The sequence below is a fragment of the Oryzias latipes genome, chromosome 13 (genome assembly GCF_053564925.1).
Source record: "Oryzias latipes strain Hd-rR chromosome 13, Olatipes_Hd-rR_3.1".
Classification (NCBI taxonomy): domain Eukaryota; kingdom Metazoa; phylum Chordata; class Actinopteri; order Beloniformes; family Adrianichthyidae; genus Oryzias; species Oryzias latipes.
The window spans coordinates 4,585,556-4,603,308 of NC_136249.1; the positions used below are offsets into that span (position 1 = coordinate 4,585,556).

A 17,753-nucleotide genomic window follows, 5' to 3' on the forward strand; every position below is an offset into this window, starting at 1 on the left:
GAAAACTCAGTTAAAAATTCTGACTACGGACCGGGGGGGGGGGGGGGGTGATGATGAATAATTACGAATAAAACAAGTTTTTGAGTCTTCGTGTTTGATTTATAGACAATATGATGCTTTTAAAGGAGTTATAAATTATCAGTTTTGGAGTGTAAGAGACGAATCAGGCGGTCCAGAGGAATGTATTCCATTAACGTCCTCTGCCATCCAGAAATTGAGGGGTTTGTCTTTAATGCAGTTCTGAAAGGTATATTTTTTCTTGCACAAAATGTCAATAAATTATAAAGCTTTTTATGATGTATGTTAGTAATCCTACAGCTGGGAAGGCCAAGCACCAGAGAACTGGGTCAAACCTTTTTTTAATACTTTTTTAATACTAAACTTATGCTACGATGCTTTCAGAAACAGTGTTATGTCTAATTATTTTCATAATTGTTCTAATAAAAAAATAATTCACACATATTTTTGACACTTGATCTCCACACGCTATGAAGATTTCAGAAACAATGTTATGTCTATTTTTTCTGATAAAGTGTTATTTTTAATCATAGTCATGATTTTTCTAATGAATACAATCTGCATATATTTTAGATAACTGATCTGCATGTTCTATGTTGATATCCAAAATAGAGTTGTCTATTTTACATAATTATTAAGTACTTCGTCTTTGTCATGATTTATTGATACTCAATGATTCCTGATGACCTGAAACTGTGTTGGTAAGGCATAGATGTCTGATAAAAGTTATAAAGAAAGGCTCCACCTCTCCAGATCTTGTTTTATTCTGTTGAATACTGGTTCAAAATTGGTTCAAAACATCTGGTTAAAATTAGGGGTAACATGTATACCTAGATACATTAATCCCGCAGGGGACCACTTGAATAGAAAAGGGTTACGACTGTCAGGCTGTTGCTGCAAATTACCAAGGGGCGTTGCCTCTGATTTGGAGAAATTAATCTTGTATCCCGAGAAGGCAGCAAACCTTACAATGATCTAACTGAGGCGAGGGACCGAAAGAGAAGGGTTTCTCAGCAATAATAATACATCGTCCGCATATAGTGTAAACTTGTGTGATTTCCCTCCCTGATCCAGTCCATTCATTAAATTGTCCTGCCTGATAGACTCTGCTAGTGGTTCTATTGCCAGTACAAACAGAAGAGGTGTCTGTCTGCAACGCCCCTGGAACACAAAATTAGCTGACCTTAGACCATTAGTTATAACTGGAGCAAGTGGCTGAGCATACAAGACCTTTATCCATTTAATAAAGCCATCACCCAAACCGAGCTTCTAAATTGTGAAAAATAAGTAGGACCATTCATCTAGATCAAAGGCTTTTTCCGCATCCAGGGTATATTACCAAACCATCTGAGGCTCGTTGGTCAGAAAGTTAAATTATATTTATTGGTCTTCTACTGTTATAATGCGCGTTCCGACCCTTAATAAAACCACTTTGATCTTCCTTCTCAATAAGTGGCAGAAGGTTCTCCAAGCATTTTACTAACACTTTGTAGAGAATTTTTAGGTCAACATTTAACTGTGAAATTGGTCTATATGAGCCGCATCCCTCAGAAGGTTTGCTCCTTTTTTTTTTTAGGATAAGGGAAATGTTGGCTTCTCTTAAAGAGGGGGGTAGAGTTCCACACTCAAAATAGTGGTTGAACATATTTAACATAGGCTCTACAAGAAGGTTTTGAAATTCTTTATAAAACTCACTTCCGAGACCGTTGTTGGCTGGAGCTTTGCCTGTTTTGGAGGTGATTGATAGCCGGATGTAGTTCAGGAACCGAGATTGAAGCATTTAATTTCAGTCTTGAATCCTGAGATATAGTTGGAAGATTGATTTCAGAAACAAAGGCCTCCATTAGGGTTTTGGCATTGCTGGTGTGTTCTAACTTGTATACTTCAGTGTAAAGGCTTCAAAAAGTGTCATTACTTAATTTAGGATCTGACAAGCAAGTCCTTGACCCACTCAAGATTGACTCAATCATCTGAGCCGCCCTTCGCTTTTCTGTCAGGGCAGCTAAGTATTTTTCTGGTTTGTCTCCAAATTCAAATAATTTTTGACTAGAATATTCTAGTTTTTCCTTTGTTTTGTTTTGTTCCTTTGTTGAGGGGACCAGGCAGAGGGTGTCAGGGGTGAGTGGGGTCTTTCAGGATGCAGTAGGCTCGTTTCCTGCATCTGGTCTCAAAGATGTCAGTGGTGGTCTGCAGGCTGCAACCCACAGTCCTCTGTGCAGCTTTGGTCACTCGTTGCAGAGCTTTTCTCTCTGCCACAGAGCAGCTGCTGTGTCACACCGTGATGCAGGAGGACAGGACGCTCTCAACCACACACCTGTAGAAGGAGGTCAGGACTGCGATCCCCATCCCAGCACGCCTGAGCCTCCTCAGGAAATAGAGGCGCTGATGTGCCTTTTTGACCAGGCAGGAAGTGTTGGTGCTCCAGGTAAGGTCTTTGGAGATGTGCACGCCCAGATACCTGAAGATGGAAACCACTTCCACCACGGCCCCTCCGATGTGAAGGGGGGGAGGGGGGTGTCTGTCCTTCCTGAAGTCCACGATAATCTCCTTGGTCTTCTTCACGTCGATGCAGAGGTTGTCTCTGCACCAGCCCTCCAGATGTTCCACCTCCTGCCTGTAGTCGGACTCATCGTTGTTGGTGATGCATCCAACCACAGCTGTGTCATCTGCAACCTTCACGATCAGACAGCTGGGGTGACTTGCTGTGCAGTCGTGTGTGGGCAGGGTGAACAGGATTGTTGTTTTGATGCAACTTTCTAAGACCTTTAACCCCAGGTACATTTATGTAGAAAGGTTTATTACTTCTTGAAATGTAAACTAACTTAGTGATTACTTGTGGTCTGTCAACAAAAAGGCTGAACAGTGGAGTAGCTGTCTGGTCTTTGACCTTACAGTGAGAAGACTGGTTCAAATCCTGGCTGGGACTTTTCTGTTTGAAGTTTGCATGTTCTCCCTCTACAGCTTTTGGTTTTCTCCAGCTTCCTCCCACAGTCCAAAACTATGTTTCATAGGTTAACTAGTCTCTGTAAATTGCCCCTGGCCCTGTGATATGTTGGTGACCTGATTTGGATGTACAGTACTCAACCTTTCCCCAGCAGTAGCTTGATTGACTCCAGCAACCCTGTGACCTCCAAAAGGGATTCAGTGGCTTCTTGGGAAGAATGGATGGATATCAAATTGCAGTATTCAATTTTTGACAAGTAAATGTTTAAAAAGGTCTCACATATACACTTAAAAATATCCAAAGATTAGATATCTATAGGTAGACCTCTATATGCAGAAATCTTTCACAACACTATTGGTAGACCTCTAATAGAGTAACACACAATAGAGTTGTCTGAGGTGTCCAGTAAACATCTCAGTAGATGGGTATTAGTCACACCTTGTGCCCAGTGGGTATTAAACAGACTATGGCTTCATAAATTTAAGATTTTAATCTTGTAAATTCTCGATTTATAACCTCTGAAATTATAACTTTATTCTTATGACACTCTTGTTTAGCTCGTGCTGGTTTGCGGTGCCTTCCGTCCGTGAAACCAGGGTTCAAATGCTCCCTATTCCCTTCTCTACTTCTGTGCCGGTCCCAGGCCCGGATAAATTGAGAGGGTTGCGTCAGGAAGGGCATCCGGCGTAAAACATTGCCAAGTTAACCATGCAACTCATCCTCAAAGAGAGGTTGTTTCGCTGTGGCGACCCCTGATGGGAAAAGCCAAAAGAGAAAGAAGATCTCACAATTTCATGACTTTATTGTGAAAAATGTATTTTATTTAGATTTATGGTGGCCCTTAATACTCTGGCTTAGTTAAACTTCTGTGTGCAAATGGCTTTATGTGTTCTATTATTAAATTGCATATTTGTCTAATTGCATTCTTGTACAACTGCATATCATTACACTAGTCCTATCTCTCATTATTACACAATGATGCCCTCTGTTTGTCTTGAGCTGCACAAATCTCGTTACAATTTGCAATTGTAATGACAATTGATTCTGATTGCTAGGCACTCTGAGATTGAACATACTGTTTTTGCTTAAAGTACTGTATGCATTTTTAACAGTGAATCAGCAACTGTTCTTTGTAAAAACAAAAAACTGTTCAATACCAAACTGCTATTGAAAGTGTTAGTTTTTTTCACACCTTAAAATATAATATAATATAATAATTTCGCATTACTTTTTGTTTTATAGAATTAGCCACGACCGAAATGTCTTAAAATGATCATTTAAAAAAAATTAAATGGGGGCGGTGGGGGGTGTACTTTTCGAGCAGGGCTGGAAATTTTGAGTGACAGATTTATTCAACCACTCACAAGCTATTGCGAACCGGAACCCACTACCAACCACTTCCGGTTCAGAGGTCGCTAATGTTTTGGTCCTTTTGTGTATAAACCCGACCGTATATACCACAAACCTCAGGTTTATGTGTGAAAGCTTTTTTCTTAGATTCTAGAGATGAACTTAAACATATAGAGGACCCCCGACTAGCGCCAGAGTAAGTCTGTTCGTAAGAAACTGTTGTAAATGTGATAGTTTGAGATAGTTTGTTAGCGCCGTTTGTCGTTATCCCCGCTTTCCATAATAATCCTCTAATTTTAAAAGTCTTTGATCAGAAAGTTTGAATTATTTCTTCTGTGCGTCTGATCCAAAGAGAGTCGTAATTCATCCACTATTATAATTGTCAAGAGTTTTAGTTGTTGTTCATTGATTTTTACATGTCAGCTGTTTTACTTCATCTAATATTCATCATGTATGTGATCTTTAAAAATGATAAAAACTTCTGTAGTAATCGTGACAAAACTAAACCAACCACGTTTCAGGCTCGTTTACAGCGACAAGGTCTGATATTAAGACATGAAGTCTGTCAGTCAGTGTTCTTCTTTTATGACTTTCGACATTAATATGTAAAAATAATGCTGTGTTTGTGTTTTTAATAGTCAAGTTTGAATGAAGGACGCAGAAGCCTGATTACAGATGATGGCTCAACGCTCAGACTGTTATCATGTTATCATTATTGGATGGATTTCAAGCAGAGGTCTTCAGTCTTTACATCCACGCAACTTAAAAGAAAAGCAATGAATGGACTAAAACAACTAACCAGGTCTTTTAGATGAGAACATTGCTTACGTGGATGTTACTATTATCGTATTACTCCTTACCCTTTAAGTTCCTGCACAACAAATGCAAGAGCACATTTTGATAAAACATAGACTGTGTGTTTTCCTCCCCCAGTGCAATGACAGAAAGAAAAAGAAAATAGTTTATTCTCTGTGAAGTTGTCAAAGTGTGGTTATTCCTTTTTTTGTCCCGTAAACATGTTGTCAACATGTTTCCACGCCTGCAACTCGTCTATTTCTGGATTTTAAATGACCAAAAACTTCAAAAAACATGTCCATTATGAAGGATCAGGTATTAATCCAGCTCATTAATTGTACAGTGTGAATTAAAACACAAATCTACTGTCCTACATAATATTGATTTAATATTGTGTATGATCAGATTGACTTTTAAATCTTTCTCTACTTCAGAGCTGCCTGATATGTGAGGAACATGAGTGACTTCTGGTATAAATGTAAAAATATCAGGCCATTGCTATAACATTGTGCAGAGAATGGTAGAGACGCTTACATCATTTCTTTCTTTTATTTGTCATTTTTTTATGTTAGCTCACACTTTTTGTGTAGATCTGATATTTATTCCAATTCCAACCAGGAGTCAGTTGAACGTCTCTGGTTTGGACATAAATAAGCTAAACACGTTTGACTCTTCCTAAAGGTTTGCTTTTCTTACTAAATTATAGTATGTAACCCCTGTGCTATCCTAACATTGGGAGTTGGGTCATCTAGACCCTCTAGACAGTGCTCTGAACCTTTTTTCTTCAATGATTTGTGATCTTCACTGGTGTCCATGGATTACATGAAATCTTTCCACCTTTATCCACCTTTGTCATGGTAGGGAGAACACGTCAATGTAAGGGGGGGGTCATCTAAGATAGCACAAGGGTTATGGGGTTCTCAAACTCTTTCTTTTTACAAAGAAAAGCGCCATATTTTTTTAAAGGAGCATTCATCAGTAAACCCTTTAGTTTCGTGTTGACGGGTAAGGAAAGTAGATCTGTCTTCCTTTTTATGCTTGTTTTCCAGAGAGATTCCACTTCTGTTTGTTTAATAGATTTATACATTTAATGAATCTCTTAATAACTGGCTGTAAATATTTCAAACCAGGTTATATCCTAATAAATCTGACAGAATTTTACCAGCCACAGGTGAATATTATCTGAACAAACTTGCTAGTCAAGTTTCAAAGATGTTGTGTTAAAAGCATCAAGATTTGATGACGCGGGTCTGAATCCAGTCATAGAGCAGCTGTCATGGCAGCGCCCGCTAACAGTCAGTACGGGGCATTTGCCTTAGATCAGGCAGAATATTTCTGAGCTGATCTTAGGGGGGAACACCTTAGGGCAATGTGCTTCCCCCAACAAAACTCCATGTCTTCAAGAAAATCTATTAGCCAGTTTGAGGCCCTTATTTGTTCTGTGTTATTTTATTAAAGGACTTTGGCAAGAATTCTGTTGAAATATGTGACCCACAACAAAAAGGATGGATTGTTGAATGAATTCTATTTAAATCCACAAATTCTAACATATCTTAAGTGCTTGTGACAAACTGTTTTCACGCAATTTGGGATTTTAGATTGAACAAAGGTGGAAATTTCAATGATAAATTCTTCCATTTTATATGGAATAGAAATTGTATTTGTATTTATTTATTTAAGGGACAATGCATACAACAAACAGTGTAGAATACTCTAAAGGTAATGAGACACTGTAAATATGTTTGCCTAATTAATGTCCTAAGCAGTTTTAGAAGAAAATGGATTCATTCATGGATTCACAGGATGTGTTTGACTGACTTCATCCTTTTTTTAAACCCAGCTCTACTTTAAGTCTATATTTAACTTTGTCACTTTGTCTTTTTCATTGTTTTTCTGCCTTACAGAATTACAGCGTTTGCTGATGGTCCCTAACCACGACGCCATTGGTTCAAGCGTTTCCCTGGTTCTCAGGACAAGTGGAAGCTGATTGGAGCAAAGCCATGGAAATGGAAGAAGGCGGATCTTCTGGTTTGAACAGTGGATCAGCTGCATTTAGGATGTCTGCACTTCAGCCTCTGAGGGAGTTCATCAACGCCCGACTGGCTGCTGCTGCTGCAGAAATATTTAGACAGGTGGAGAAAACCTTCATCCAGTACGAAGAGGAGCTCTGTTGTCGGCGCAGACTGCTGGAAATGAGCTTGAAACCACAACTTCAGCTGCACAATATCTGTACGTTCACTTTTCTGAACAAAGTTCAATTGCACACTTATTACCTCCAGTTTTCATTGTATTTGACTTGAATTCTTCATCTCTGGCTTTTATAACCTTCCATTGCTTTTCTTTGCTGTAAAAGAGGGAAACATTTTTCCTCAGATGAGGTTAGACAGGAATCTCTGTGGACCCTGACCTTTGAGAGCAGGGAGGAGAACATTGGGAGAGGTGGAGGTTTGCTCTGGTAAGGAGAGAGAACCCACACATGAACGAGGAGACCACGGAACGTGGGCTAGGGTTTGAACCAGGACCTTCTTGCTGTGAGGGAAGAGTGCTAACCACTGTACCATTGTGCAGCCTGTGTAACATCATAAAACTAATCAAGTTTACCATCAAGCCGTCCTGGAGGTAAAACCTCTACACCAGGGGTGTCAGAGTCCAGACCTCCTGTCGACCCCCCCCCTCTGTGTTTTTCAACCAACCTGCCATTGAGGCTCCTGAAACACACCTGACGCAGGTAATCAGCAGCAGATGAGGCTGGACTGCTGGTAAACCAGCAGGAGGCCTGGAGTTTGACATCCCTGCATTCATGTCAGACTAGAAAACAGTAGTGCTATATAAAAAAAACAACCTATAATAAATAACACAACCAAAAAGGCCTTTCCAGTGGCTATGGGGGGGGGGGCTGAAGATGCTGCTCACCATGCAGAGGGTGATGATGATTTTTGTGGTTGTCTCCTCCTACTCACCACAGTCACATGGGGACATCCCAGAATGGATCCAGATCTCTGCACCGGTTTTCCTTGATCCTCTTCCTGTTCTATTTTAACCCTTGTGCTATCTTAGATGACCCCACCCTTCCATTGACGTGTTCTCCCTACCATGACAAAGGTGGATAAAGGTGGAAAGATTTCATGTAATCCATGGACACCAGTGAAGATCACCAATCATTGAAGAAAAAAGGTTCAGAGCACTGTCTAGTGGGTCTAGATGACCCAACTCCTAATGTTAAAGTGCCTAGGATAGCACATGGGTTAATTTCCTTCAGAAATGTTGCTTCCATTTGCAAGTTAGATTGAAACACGTACATCTTCTCTTTGTGTTTGTGTGTCAGTAGCCCTCCCTCAGCATCATCGAAGTGCAGATCAGGAGCAGAAGAGCCAAGAAAGGATCTCCAGAGGGACGCTGAGGGAACCAGAACCTCCAGGCATTAAGGAGGAATGGGAAGAGGTCTTCATCAGCCACCATGCAAAGCAGCTCCATCTGAAGCAGGAGACGGATGTTTTGATGGAGACTCCCAAGACTGAAGAGTCTCTGAGCAGTCACCAGCTCCAAAGTCAGGAGACAACATCCGCTACAAACGAAGAAACAGAGCTGGAGAACACAGATCAGAGGAACAGAGGGGACAGAGGTCACGTCCAAGATGAGGTCAGCTCTCACGTGACAGGAAGTCACTGTGGCTCCAACTCTGAGAACATGTTAGAAAAAGCTGCTATTTGTGGAAAGGAGTTGAAGATAAAGACTTTGGTGGAGAAACCTCACAGGAAGCCTTTAAAGAGAGTGGAAGCAGTCATGTGTGTGGTAGGTCAACGTTCTGCATGAGAAGTCTGAGATCAGGGAGGCTTTGATGACATCACACAGATGTGACAGATGAAGACCAAACAGCTGACGCTTGGTCTTCTGGAGGAAGACCGTTATTAGTTTGGGAGGAAACATTCAAACTTAACCATGAGTTACAAAAGATGTTTTTCCCGTTTGTCAAAAATAACCTGGAAATCATCACATCACAGCTCAACCAGTTATACACATGTGAAGAACATGCATGTATTCAAATGTTTGTTAGTTTGATTCCTGTTTGAAAACCAAATCCTAGTTTAGAGGAATGTTGGACATGATGAGGCAAAGCTGCTGTTCCAAACGGGGGGGGGGGTAAAATCCAGATGTTCTGGTGTTTTCTGCTTTTTCTCTAAAAGCTCTTCTGTGTCTGTCAGGCTGCTGGTCCACCGCAGAAGCAGCAGGAGAACGTTCCCGGGACCAGCGTCCATCCAGTGACGGCCTGCAGGCCTCCTGCTCCTCCTGCTCCTCTCTCCTCAGTAAGACCCTGCTTTTCAACGCCCAAAAAAACGCTGCATTCCTCATTAGCTCCACCCCCAGTTCACTGACTGCCACCCCAAAACCTTTGGAAGATGTCTTAAAATGGAGAAAGGCTGTTCCATCGTTCATTTTCAACAATAGAGATCTCCTTCGGCAAAACTTGCCGACTTGCTTTGGCAGTCGACAACAGATCCAGAAAGATTGAGATCTTCTGTCCTCAGAAGGAAGTTCCTCCTGTGGACGGGAAGGCATCCTCAGAGTGTTTGGATGCCTTCCTACGACGATCCCGCCCAGTTTGAGGCTGGATTCTATGGCAATCAGAATTCAACTCAGACAACCAGGGGCCTCATTTATAAAACTTTGCGTAGGATTTGCGTCAGAAGTGGCGTACGGATGAAACATAGGACGTGCATACGCACAGAAATATTCGGAGTTATAAAACCGTGCGCACGCACATCCTACGGATGTTTCCCTTAATAAATCACAACCAATTCTAAATGCAGCGCAGCTTTTGCGGCTACATGACACGCCCATAGTTGCCCATAAATAGTCCGTGAAACGCCCACAAATGAATATTCATTGATTGGGAAATCATGGCGAACACGGAGAGGAAATGAAAAAAACGTAACTTCACTCAATGTGAAGTAGAAGTTATCGTTGGCGAGGTGGAAAAGAGGAGAATAATGTTGTTTGGAGGGCACAGTGTGGGCATTACTAATGCCAAAAAGGCACGTGAGCGGCAAACGGTGGCAGACGCCGTAAATCACGCTGTAGCCTCACAACCTCGGACCGTGGCCGAAATAAAAAAGAAATGGGCGGACATCAAAGTCAAGGCGAAAAACCTCTAGCGCTCCATCGCCAGAGTGTCTGCCACGGGGGGGGGGGAGACACCGGAGCTGACCCCTCCTGATGAGAGACTGGCGGCAATAATTGGGGAATCCCTTTTAAGTGGAGTGGTGACTGAGGCGGAGGGGGAACACCGACGCGCCAGATGCACCGGGTGACACACCCCCAAAAGCCCGCAGAGGTCCAACAGGACGGCTCGAGAAAGTCGGAACCGGCTCATAAGCCACTCGTCCTCGTTTACCAGCAAGTCTCCTTGCTGTCTAAAGATGCGTTCACTCTGAATTCTTCCATTTGCCACATCTTCTAAGAGCGTAAGATCAGCCATTGTGCGTCATTAAGCATTGTGATGGGGCATTTTATTTCCCTCCATTTAATTACATCTGACAAGCTACAGATGTCGGTAATAATCGACGTGGAAATGGGAAATTGATCAGCGCAAATGTAATTTCTTGTGGCTTTCTGAATGGTTGAGACATACGCCATATATTGTTTTATCAAAAATAAAACAAACTAAAGGCATATGCATGAATACCTTAATTCCGTAGCTTATGAAGAAATGTTTTACTATGAAAACAACTTTCCCCAGTGGACAATTAATGCATCTCTCTCTATCTATCCATCTGTCTGTCTGTCTGCACCTATATCTGCTCCGCCAGACTGACACATTGACGGGAATATCAGTTTTGTACATTATTTCGTTCTGTTAACTATATTATTTATGAGGATGAATTGCACAACATGCCAATATTGCAGAACATATTTCACTTTTCTTTTTCCAAATAAGTGTTCATTTGAATTTCTGTTGTAATTTTTGTTTGATTTTTTTTGTTTGTTTCACTGCTGATCGATTAAACGGGTGTTCGTGTAGCTGTTAATTGTAAGACTTGCTTTGTGAAGTCTTCATGTTATTTCTGAGAGGCAGTATTGTCATTTTCACTTTCACGTGTTTCTTCCATCTGCCGACGGCGTCGCCATTTCTCATTTCACCCGTTTTTGTGCGTACGCCTGGGTCAGAGCTTGCGTGAAGGACCGCACATTTTCCCGTCAAGTTTGCTTTTTATAAATCATAAATAGATCAAGAGCAGTTTCAGCTGCTCTCTTTCCCTCATCCTGCTGTCTGTAGTGGCTTTACAACTATAACCTAAACAGATCAGCGGCCTGTTCATGTTAAGAAGACATCAGGGCTTCATGTAAGTGAGAGATAGGTGTCTGTTATCAGAAATGAATGGCTTCATCTGTTCTGATAGTTCTGAAGGCAGCACCACATCTGACCCGATCCCCCTTTCTTGTTCTCCAGACTGTCAGCCAGCCCGTCCACAGGAGCGATCCCAAAAGTGTTGGCCTGCTGCAGCCTGTTGGACTTATGTGAGTTCACACGCACACACACACACACTGTAAACCCGAACAAGTTACCAGAACTTAAAAAAATTAAGGCAATCATTTGCCACAATTTTTTTGAGTTGATTAACTAAAAAGTCTGAGTTTTCCATAACATAAAAGATTTAATTGTGTGCTACTTGTATTTCTTTATAACAGTTAAATTAAAAGTGTCAATTTGTGCAAGTCAAATATTGGCATTAAATACAACTTACAATTACACATTAAGACAACTTAATTGTCATCAGTTACAATGACTCACAGTTTTGAGTTTTAAAGCCACAGGAATAAGTTTGCATAACTTAAAAAAATAGGGAAAAACAACAATTTTATCTTGACAGAACTCGATATTTATTAGTTACCTTCTTGTACAGGGATAATCAATTTGTTTGAGTCAGTAAACTCAAACCCATGTTTTTCAAAACTTATTTTCTTTAGGCAAATGATTGCCTAAAAAAATAGAGTAATGGTAACTTAAAACACTCTAAAAAGAAAAAAGTTGATCCAACTTAATTGAATTACTTCAGTTGGTAACACCTAATTGAATTGAGTTCATGCAACTCAGTTTTTTATGGTAATTTAACTCAAATTGATAAGTTGGTCTAATTGAAAAAACATGTTATAAATTTTGCTTCAACAATTTACATTGGCACATTTGGACCTTGAACTATTCACATCAAAGACATGAATGACCCAGCAATGTCTCATAGTTCAAGACAGGAGCTCAGGTGTTGCGAACTCTGCCTTTAATAATGGGACATACCATGTTTTGTGCTCTACGGGGTTGGTCATCATCGTCTACCAAACTCTAACTTATGGTGCAGAAAGAAATAAAAATAACAGTTTAATTTACTAGTTCAGACAGAGTAAAACAGCTACACAACAAAAACCATGGACAAAAACGCACACTTAAACCCCAATCTGCCCAGTTTGGCAAAGAGAATGGTATCCCATAATTCCTTGCGCTGCCTTACGTTATGACATCATGGTGCATTTACACAAAAGTTACACCAACTTAATTCAATTAAGTTGATTGAAAGTAAAAATAACTACATCAGACAACTACGTGTCATTTTTAAGTTGAATGAACTCAAAAAAATGATTTATTTTCACCAAACCAAATAATTAAGATAGAACAATGGAAAAAAGTTAATCTTTCCAACTACAGCCCAAAACCTCTTTTTAGATTGTACAGCAAAATGTTGTAAACACCTGCCTAACAATATTAATGACTCACTCCTTTCTGTGCAATGCCTAAATAAAACTAATGAAAGTACTTTTCTCTATATTTATGAATTTAAAAAAGGAATAAACGTTTAAATTCATATGTAAATTTTACTCTTACAAGAATTATATTGTTAAACAATATCTTTTGTTGTACAAAGGAGCCTTCGCGTCTGCCTACTTCTTCCATTTATTTGAACACACAAACAGCATGGATCTCACTTCTGCTTCCAGCCCTCTCACTCATGGTTTTCACACCAAGATTTCCCACTTCCCATGAGTCTTAGGGGCTGAAGGCGGGGCTGGATGTTGCTACAATATTTAGAAAAATGAAAATAAAAATTTGAGAGCATGCGGGGCAAGGAATTGTTTAATCCACCTGAAACAAGAGAGATAAAAAATCCAGGATGCAATACTTAAATCTACATATTACACTTTAATTATGTTTTAAGTTTAATTTACTTAATTTAAACATATTTTATTTTAAATTAAAAATTATTAGTTACATATACTCAAAACAGGGGATGTGTTAAACAAACTTTATATGATTGAGTTAGAAGAGCTTTTTTGAAAACTTTGAGTATTAGCTACTCATTATATTTAATTACTTTGAACGTTCGGGTTTACAGTGCACAAAGAGAGCACATCTACTAATAGTTATTTTTTTCTCTTTAACTTTGCAGTAATGGTCAAGTGATTTTTAAAAGCCTTTATCTGCCTCCCAGTCCTGCTGCTCCTCTTCTGAACACCAGCAGCTACAGGTATGTCCATCTGCTTCACGATTACAACGCTTTGGTCTGAGTGTCAGCATGAATACTTGGCTTTGACTGCGTAACTCTCAGTAAAAACAGCAGCAAAGCTCCTCCTGGATACTTGTGTGATTTTGTGTTTTTATCTGAAGGACAAAAAGGCACAAAGATCAGCAGTTTAAAAGTCAGCCTTATATCAAGAAGCCGCCCAACGCCTTCATGCTGTTCCTAAAGGAGCAGAGAGCAACCGTGCCGCCGGAACTGAAGAGCAACAGTTCAGCTGTTAATAAGCTCCTGGGAGAGAAGGTAAGTGCACCTGTATGTTAGCCACGCCCACCTCCAGCCTTCAGTGTTGAGACGGGTTTATGCTTTCCAGGAGCAGAAAGCCTGGGATAGACCTGCCTGCTTTACTGTCGCTCATGCATACCAGGACAGTTGTGCAGCTGTGTGTGGTTGTGCCAGTGTACTGAACGTGTGTTGTCGATCCACAGTGGAGCCTGCTGTCAGAGGAGCAGAAAGCCAAGTACTTCAACCAGGCTGAGGTGGAGAAGCGGCTCCATGCGCAGCAGCATCCCGACTGGTCCAGCTCAGACAATTATGTATGAACACAGGTCATGGCGGCGCTGCAGCTGCACAGAAGCACGTTTATCACAAAGTCAGCAAAGAACGTCTGATGTGTGTTTGCAGGGCAAAAAGAAAAAGATTTCCAGGAAAGGAGCTCCCTCCAAAAGCAATGGTAAGACCACCTTAAAGCAAATGGATGTCAGATGATTGAGATGAAACGCGTGGAGGAGAGAACTGTGTCAGCCACATCCTCAGATTGGTTTGACCGCAGAGCAGTTCAGTCTCTTCACCTTTGAAGTTAGTGCGAGCGGGAACATGTGATTCATGCTTTCACCAAACGTTCTCTGCAGGTTTGAATGCACTTTGAATGTCCTGCCTGGAACACGCCTCCATCCGTCCACCCACCGGCTCTCCCCGGACCTCATGCAGGAAAGTTCTGGTTCCTCATGTTCTCCTCCTGACAGAGGAGCCTGATCACAATGTTCTAATGAAAGGAAACAGGACCTGTGTGTTTTTTCGCTTTGTGGCCAAAAAGCCACATACAGGGTCAGGATTGTGGCTTAGGGCTCCATCATTAACCCTTGTGCTATCCTAGACACTTTAACGTTGGGAGTTGGGTCATCTAGACCCACTTGACAGTGCTCTGAACCTTTTTTCTTCAATGATTTGTGATCTTCACTGGTGTCCATGGATTACATGAAATCTTTCCACCTTTATCCACCTTTGTCATGGTAGGGAGAACACGTCAATGGAAGGGTGGGGTCATCTAAAACAGCACAAGGGTTAAGGCCACATGGAGTTCTCATAAGACGTCTAGTTTACAGCAGCAGAAGACCACACTAGGTGTCACTACTGTCAACTAAGAACAGGAAACTAAGGCTACAATTCTCATAGACTTACCAAAACTGGACAATAGAAGATTAGAAAAACATTGTCTGGTCTGAAGAATATCGATTTCTGCTGCCACATTCAGATGGTGGGGTCAAAATGTGACATCAACAACATGAAAGCATGGATTCATCCTGCCTTGTATTAATGGTTCAGGCTGGTGGTGGTGATGTCATGGTGTGGGGGATATTTTCTTGGCACACTTTGGGCCCCTTAGTACCAAATGAGCATGGATCCAACGCCACAGCTTACCTGAGTATTGTTGCTGACCATGTCCATCCCTTATGACCACAGTTTACCATCTTCTGATGGCTACTTCCAGCAGGATAAGGCGCCATGTCATAAAGCTGGAATCAACTCAAACCGGTTTCTAGAACATGACAGCAAGTTAACTGGACTCAAATAGTCTCCACAGTTACCAGATCTCAACCCAATAGATCACCTTTGGGATGTGGTGGAATGGGAGATTGGCATCATGGGTGAGCAGCCGACAAACCTGAAGGAAGTGCTTGATGCTGTCATGTCAATACGGACCAAACTCTCTGAGGAACGTTTCCAGTACCTTGTTGGATCTATGCCACCAAGGATTAAGGTCATTCTGTAGGAAAATGTACTAGCAAGGTGGACCTAATAAAGTGGCAGATGTCTGTATTGTTGCTATGGAATGTGTGGTTTGTAACAGTAATAAAACTGTTGTGTAACCAGTATCTGACTGAAGTGAAGGGCTTTTACAAACCAGCGCTCTGTTCTCATTCTGTTTAACCCTTGTGCTGTCATATGGGGTCAAGATGACCCTTGACGTGTTCTCCCTACCATGACAAAGGGCACTGTCTAGTGGGTCTAGATGACCCAACTCCCAGTGTTAAAGTGCCTAGGATAGAACAAGGGTTAAACATACGTGACCCTGATGTTCTTTGACCAGTCGGTGTTTTTCAGAAACAACAAATCAGACAAAACTGTTTTTTTTTTTTTTTAAATCTTTGTTCATCACTGTTGTTACATCAAACTCATCAGTACCCATGACATTGCACAATACAAAAGGCATGAAAAAAACAAACATTAAAATAGGTATTGCATCTGTTCAAAGGCTAATTTCTCATTCATAAATACTTGGGCTGATTTCAGATTCTGTACTTTCTTACAAGAGTAACAATTTGTCTCTAAAAGTCATTCCTACGAATCGATGGGTGCGATGAGACACAGATGTGATGATCGGCAGACATTCAGTGGTGCTGAGAGGCGTGTTCTCTTTAAGGTACAACATTGAAGGCTGACGGCTCTCCTAAAGGCGATGAGGAGGAAGAGGAGGGTGAGGGCCAATCCCGCCTCGTGAGACCCAGAATCCTCTGTTCCACTCAGTCCTGTGGGAACACAACAACATGCTCAAGTGCATAACAAAGTGCCTCTGCGGGTCAGCTGGATCTGACAGAACAGTGCAGTTTTTAGTCCCTGTCTTATGGAATAAACTCCCAGCTCACGTAAGAGAGGCCGACTCAGTTTCTACATTCAAAGTTAGACTGAAAACATTCCTCTTTGGACAGGCTTATTGTCAGACTAGTTAGTATTCAGAGATTATTTAACTTAATGTTAATTTGTTTAAAATAAACGTAATAATAACTATTTGTTTTAAAAGGCTGCTAGAAGTTGAAGCTGGGGTAACTATGGTGCACTGGGGTTCTGTCCTCTTTCCTTTTTTACTTCTACCCTTCCTCTTTTCTCTATTCTTGATCATTATTCATCATTTAGTTCTCCATGCCTCCGTTTGGTGCAGTGACTCATGGACTGTCCCTCTTTCCAGATGCCCAGTTTAGTTAAGTCTGTTTAGTTAAAGTTTAGTATTCTCCTATTGAATTCTATGCATTTATTTATCGTTATGATTGTATGTTTACTTTACAAATAATTGTGGGCTATACAAATAAAATTGAATTGAATGGAAGTGCAGTTAGTGACAGTTTCCAGCAGGGGGCACTAAAGAGCAGCTATCTATGCCATTTCTGTAACCGTGGTCCCTCAGAGAGGCATTTTATTTACCAAACCACAGAGCAGACCTGTGAACAAGTCAAAGAGTAGAGAGGATCCAGGTTATGAGACCAGTTCACATCTGCTGAACCCATCCAATCCTAACTTGTGTGGAAGACACTATCCTTGAAAGAAGAGGAACATTTGCAACATAAAACCATTTTCTTTGATGTTGCATTTTAGCTGTTTGAGGAAAATCTGCTAGCAGGACCTTCTCTGCCCTCAGCTGCCTGGCATCCCTCTTCCTGATGCTGTAACACTACATCCAACTGGAATGAGGACTCTGTCTCAGAAACCAGCGAGAGGAAATGAAGCTTCTTCAGCTTCTTCTTTGGTTAGAGATTAAATTTAAATGTGAAACTAACTGCTTTCACAGATGCAGGCAAACCTGATAGAGAAGGGTGAAAGCCCCAAACATCTCAACACCTTAAAATGACCATCTGCTGCAGTTTCTCTACTTCAACATGACCACATTCACAGCTATGGAGGGTTTAAACAATGATATAGATGTTTAGGGATTCAAATGACATATGAAGTTGATTCCATTTTGGATTCAACAATTATTTTCAAATCCAAACCATACTATGGTCAAGTGGTTCTTTATTCCACATTTTAGACAGCATTTACTGTTTATTAAATAACACATGAGTTTGTAAATGTATTTTCAAGAAATT

The 17,753-nt window shown here is 40.9% G+C and overlaps 2 protein-coding genes across 15 annotated transcripts in view; one reads left to right on the forward strand and one right to left on the reverse strand.

The window, feature by feature from the left end:
- Positions 1 to 4,358: 4,358 nt before the first annotated feature.
- LOC101174687 (uncharacterized) lies at positions 4,359 to 16,996 on the forward strand. 4 transcript variants are annotated; one of them, XM_011483004.4, is made up of 10 exons: positions 4,359 to 4,508; positions 7,012 to 7,336; positions 8,433 to 8,899; positions 9,310 to 9,411; positions 11,556 to 11,623; positions 13,543 to 13,620; positions 13,761 to 13,914; positions 14,100 to 14,207; positions 14,296 to 14,344; positions 14,523 to 16,996. In XM_011483004.4, the coding sequence occupies exons 2-10, from the start codon at positions 7,108 to 7,110 to the stop codon at positions 14,537 to 14,539; spliced, it is 1,272 nt and encodes a 423-aa protein (XP_011481306.1). In that variant the 5' UTR covers positions 4,359 to 4,508; positions 7,012 to 7,107; the 3' UTR covers positions 14,540 to 16,996. The 4 variants fall into 4 exon arrangements, with proteins under 4 accessions (XP_011481306.1, XP_020564164.1, XP_020564163.1 ...); XM_020708505.3 differs by having other exon boundaries at positions 8,433 to 8,746; XM_020708504.3 differs by having other exon boundaries at positions 8,436 to 8,899.
- tpst1 (tyrosylprotein sulfotransferase 1) overlaps positions 16,281 to 17,753 on the reverse strand; it is a 40,947-nt gene continuing 39,474 nt past the window's right edge. For 8 of the 11 annotated variants that reach the window (XM_011483002.4, XM_004075943.5, XM_011483001.4 and 5 more), the window contains one exon: positions 16,281 to 16,421. The gene's annotated coding sequence lies outside the window, so the exon portion shown is untranslated. The remainder of the gene's footprint in view (positions 16,422 to 17,753) is intronic. The other 3 variants (XR_002291588.3, XR_909917.4, XR_013647249.1) reach the window with 1 other exon arrangement.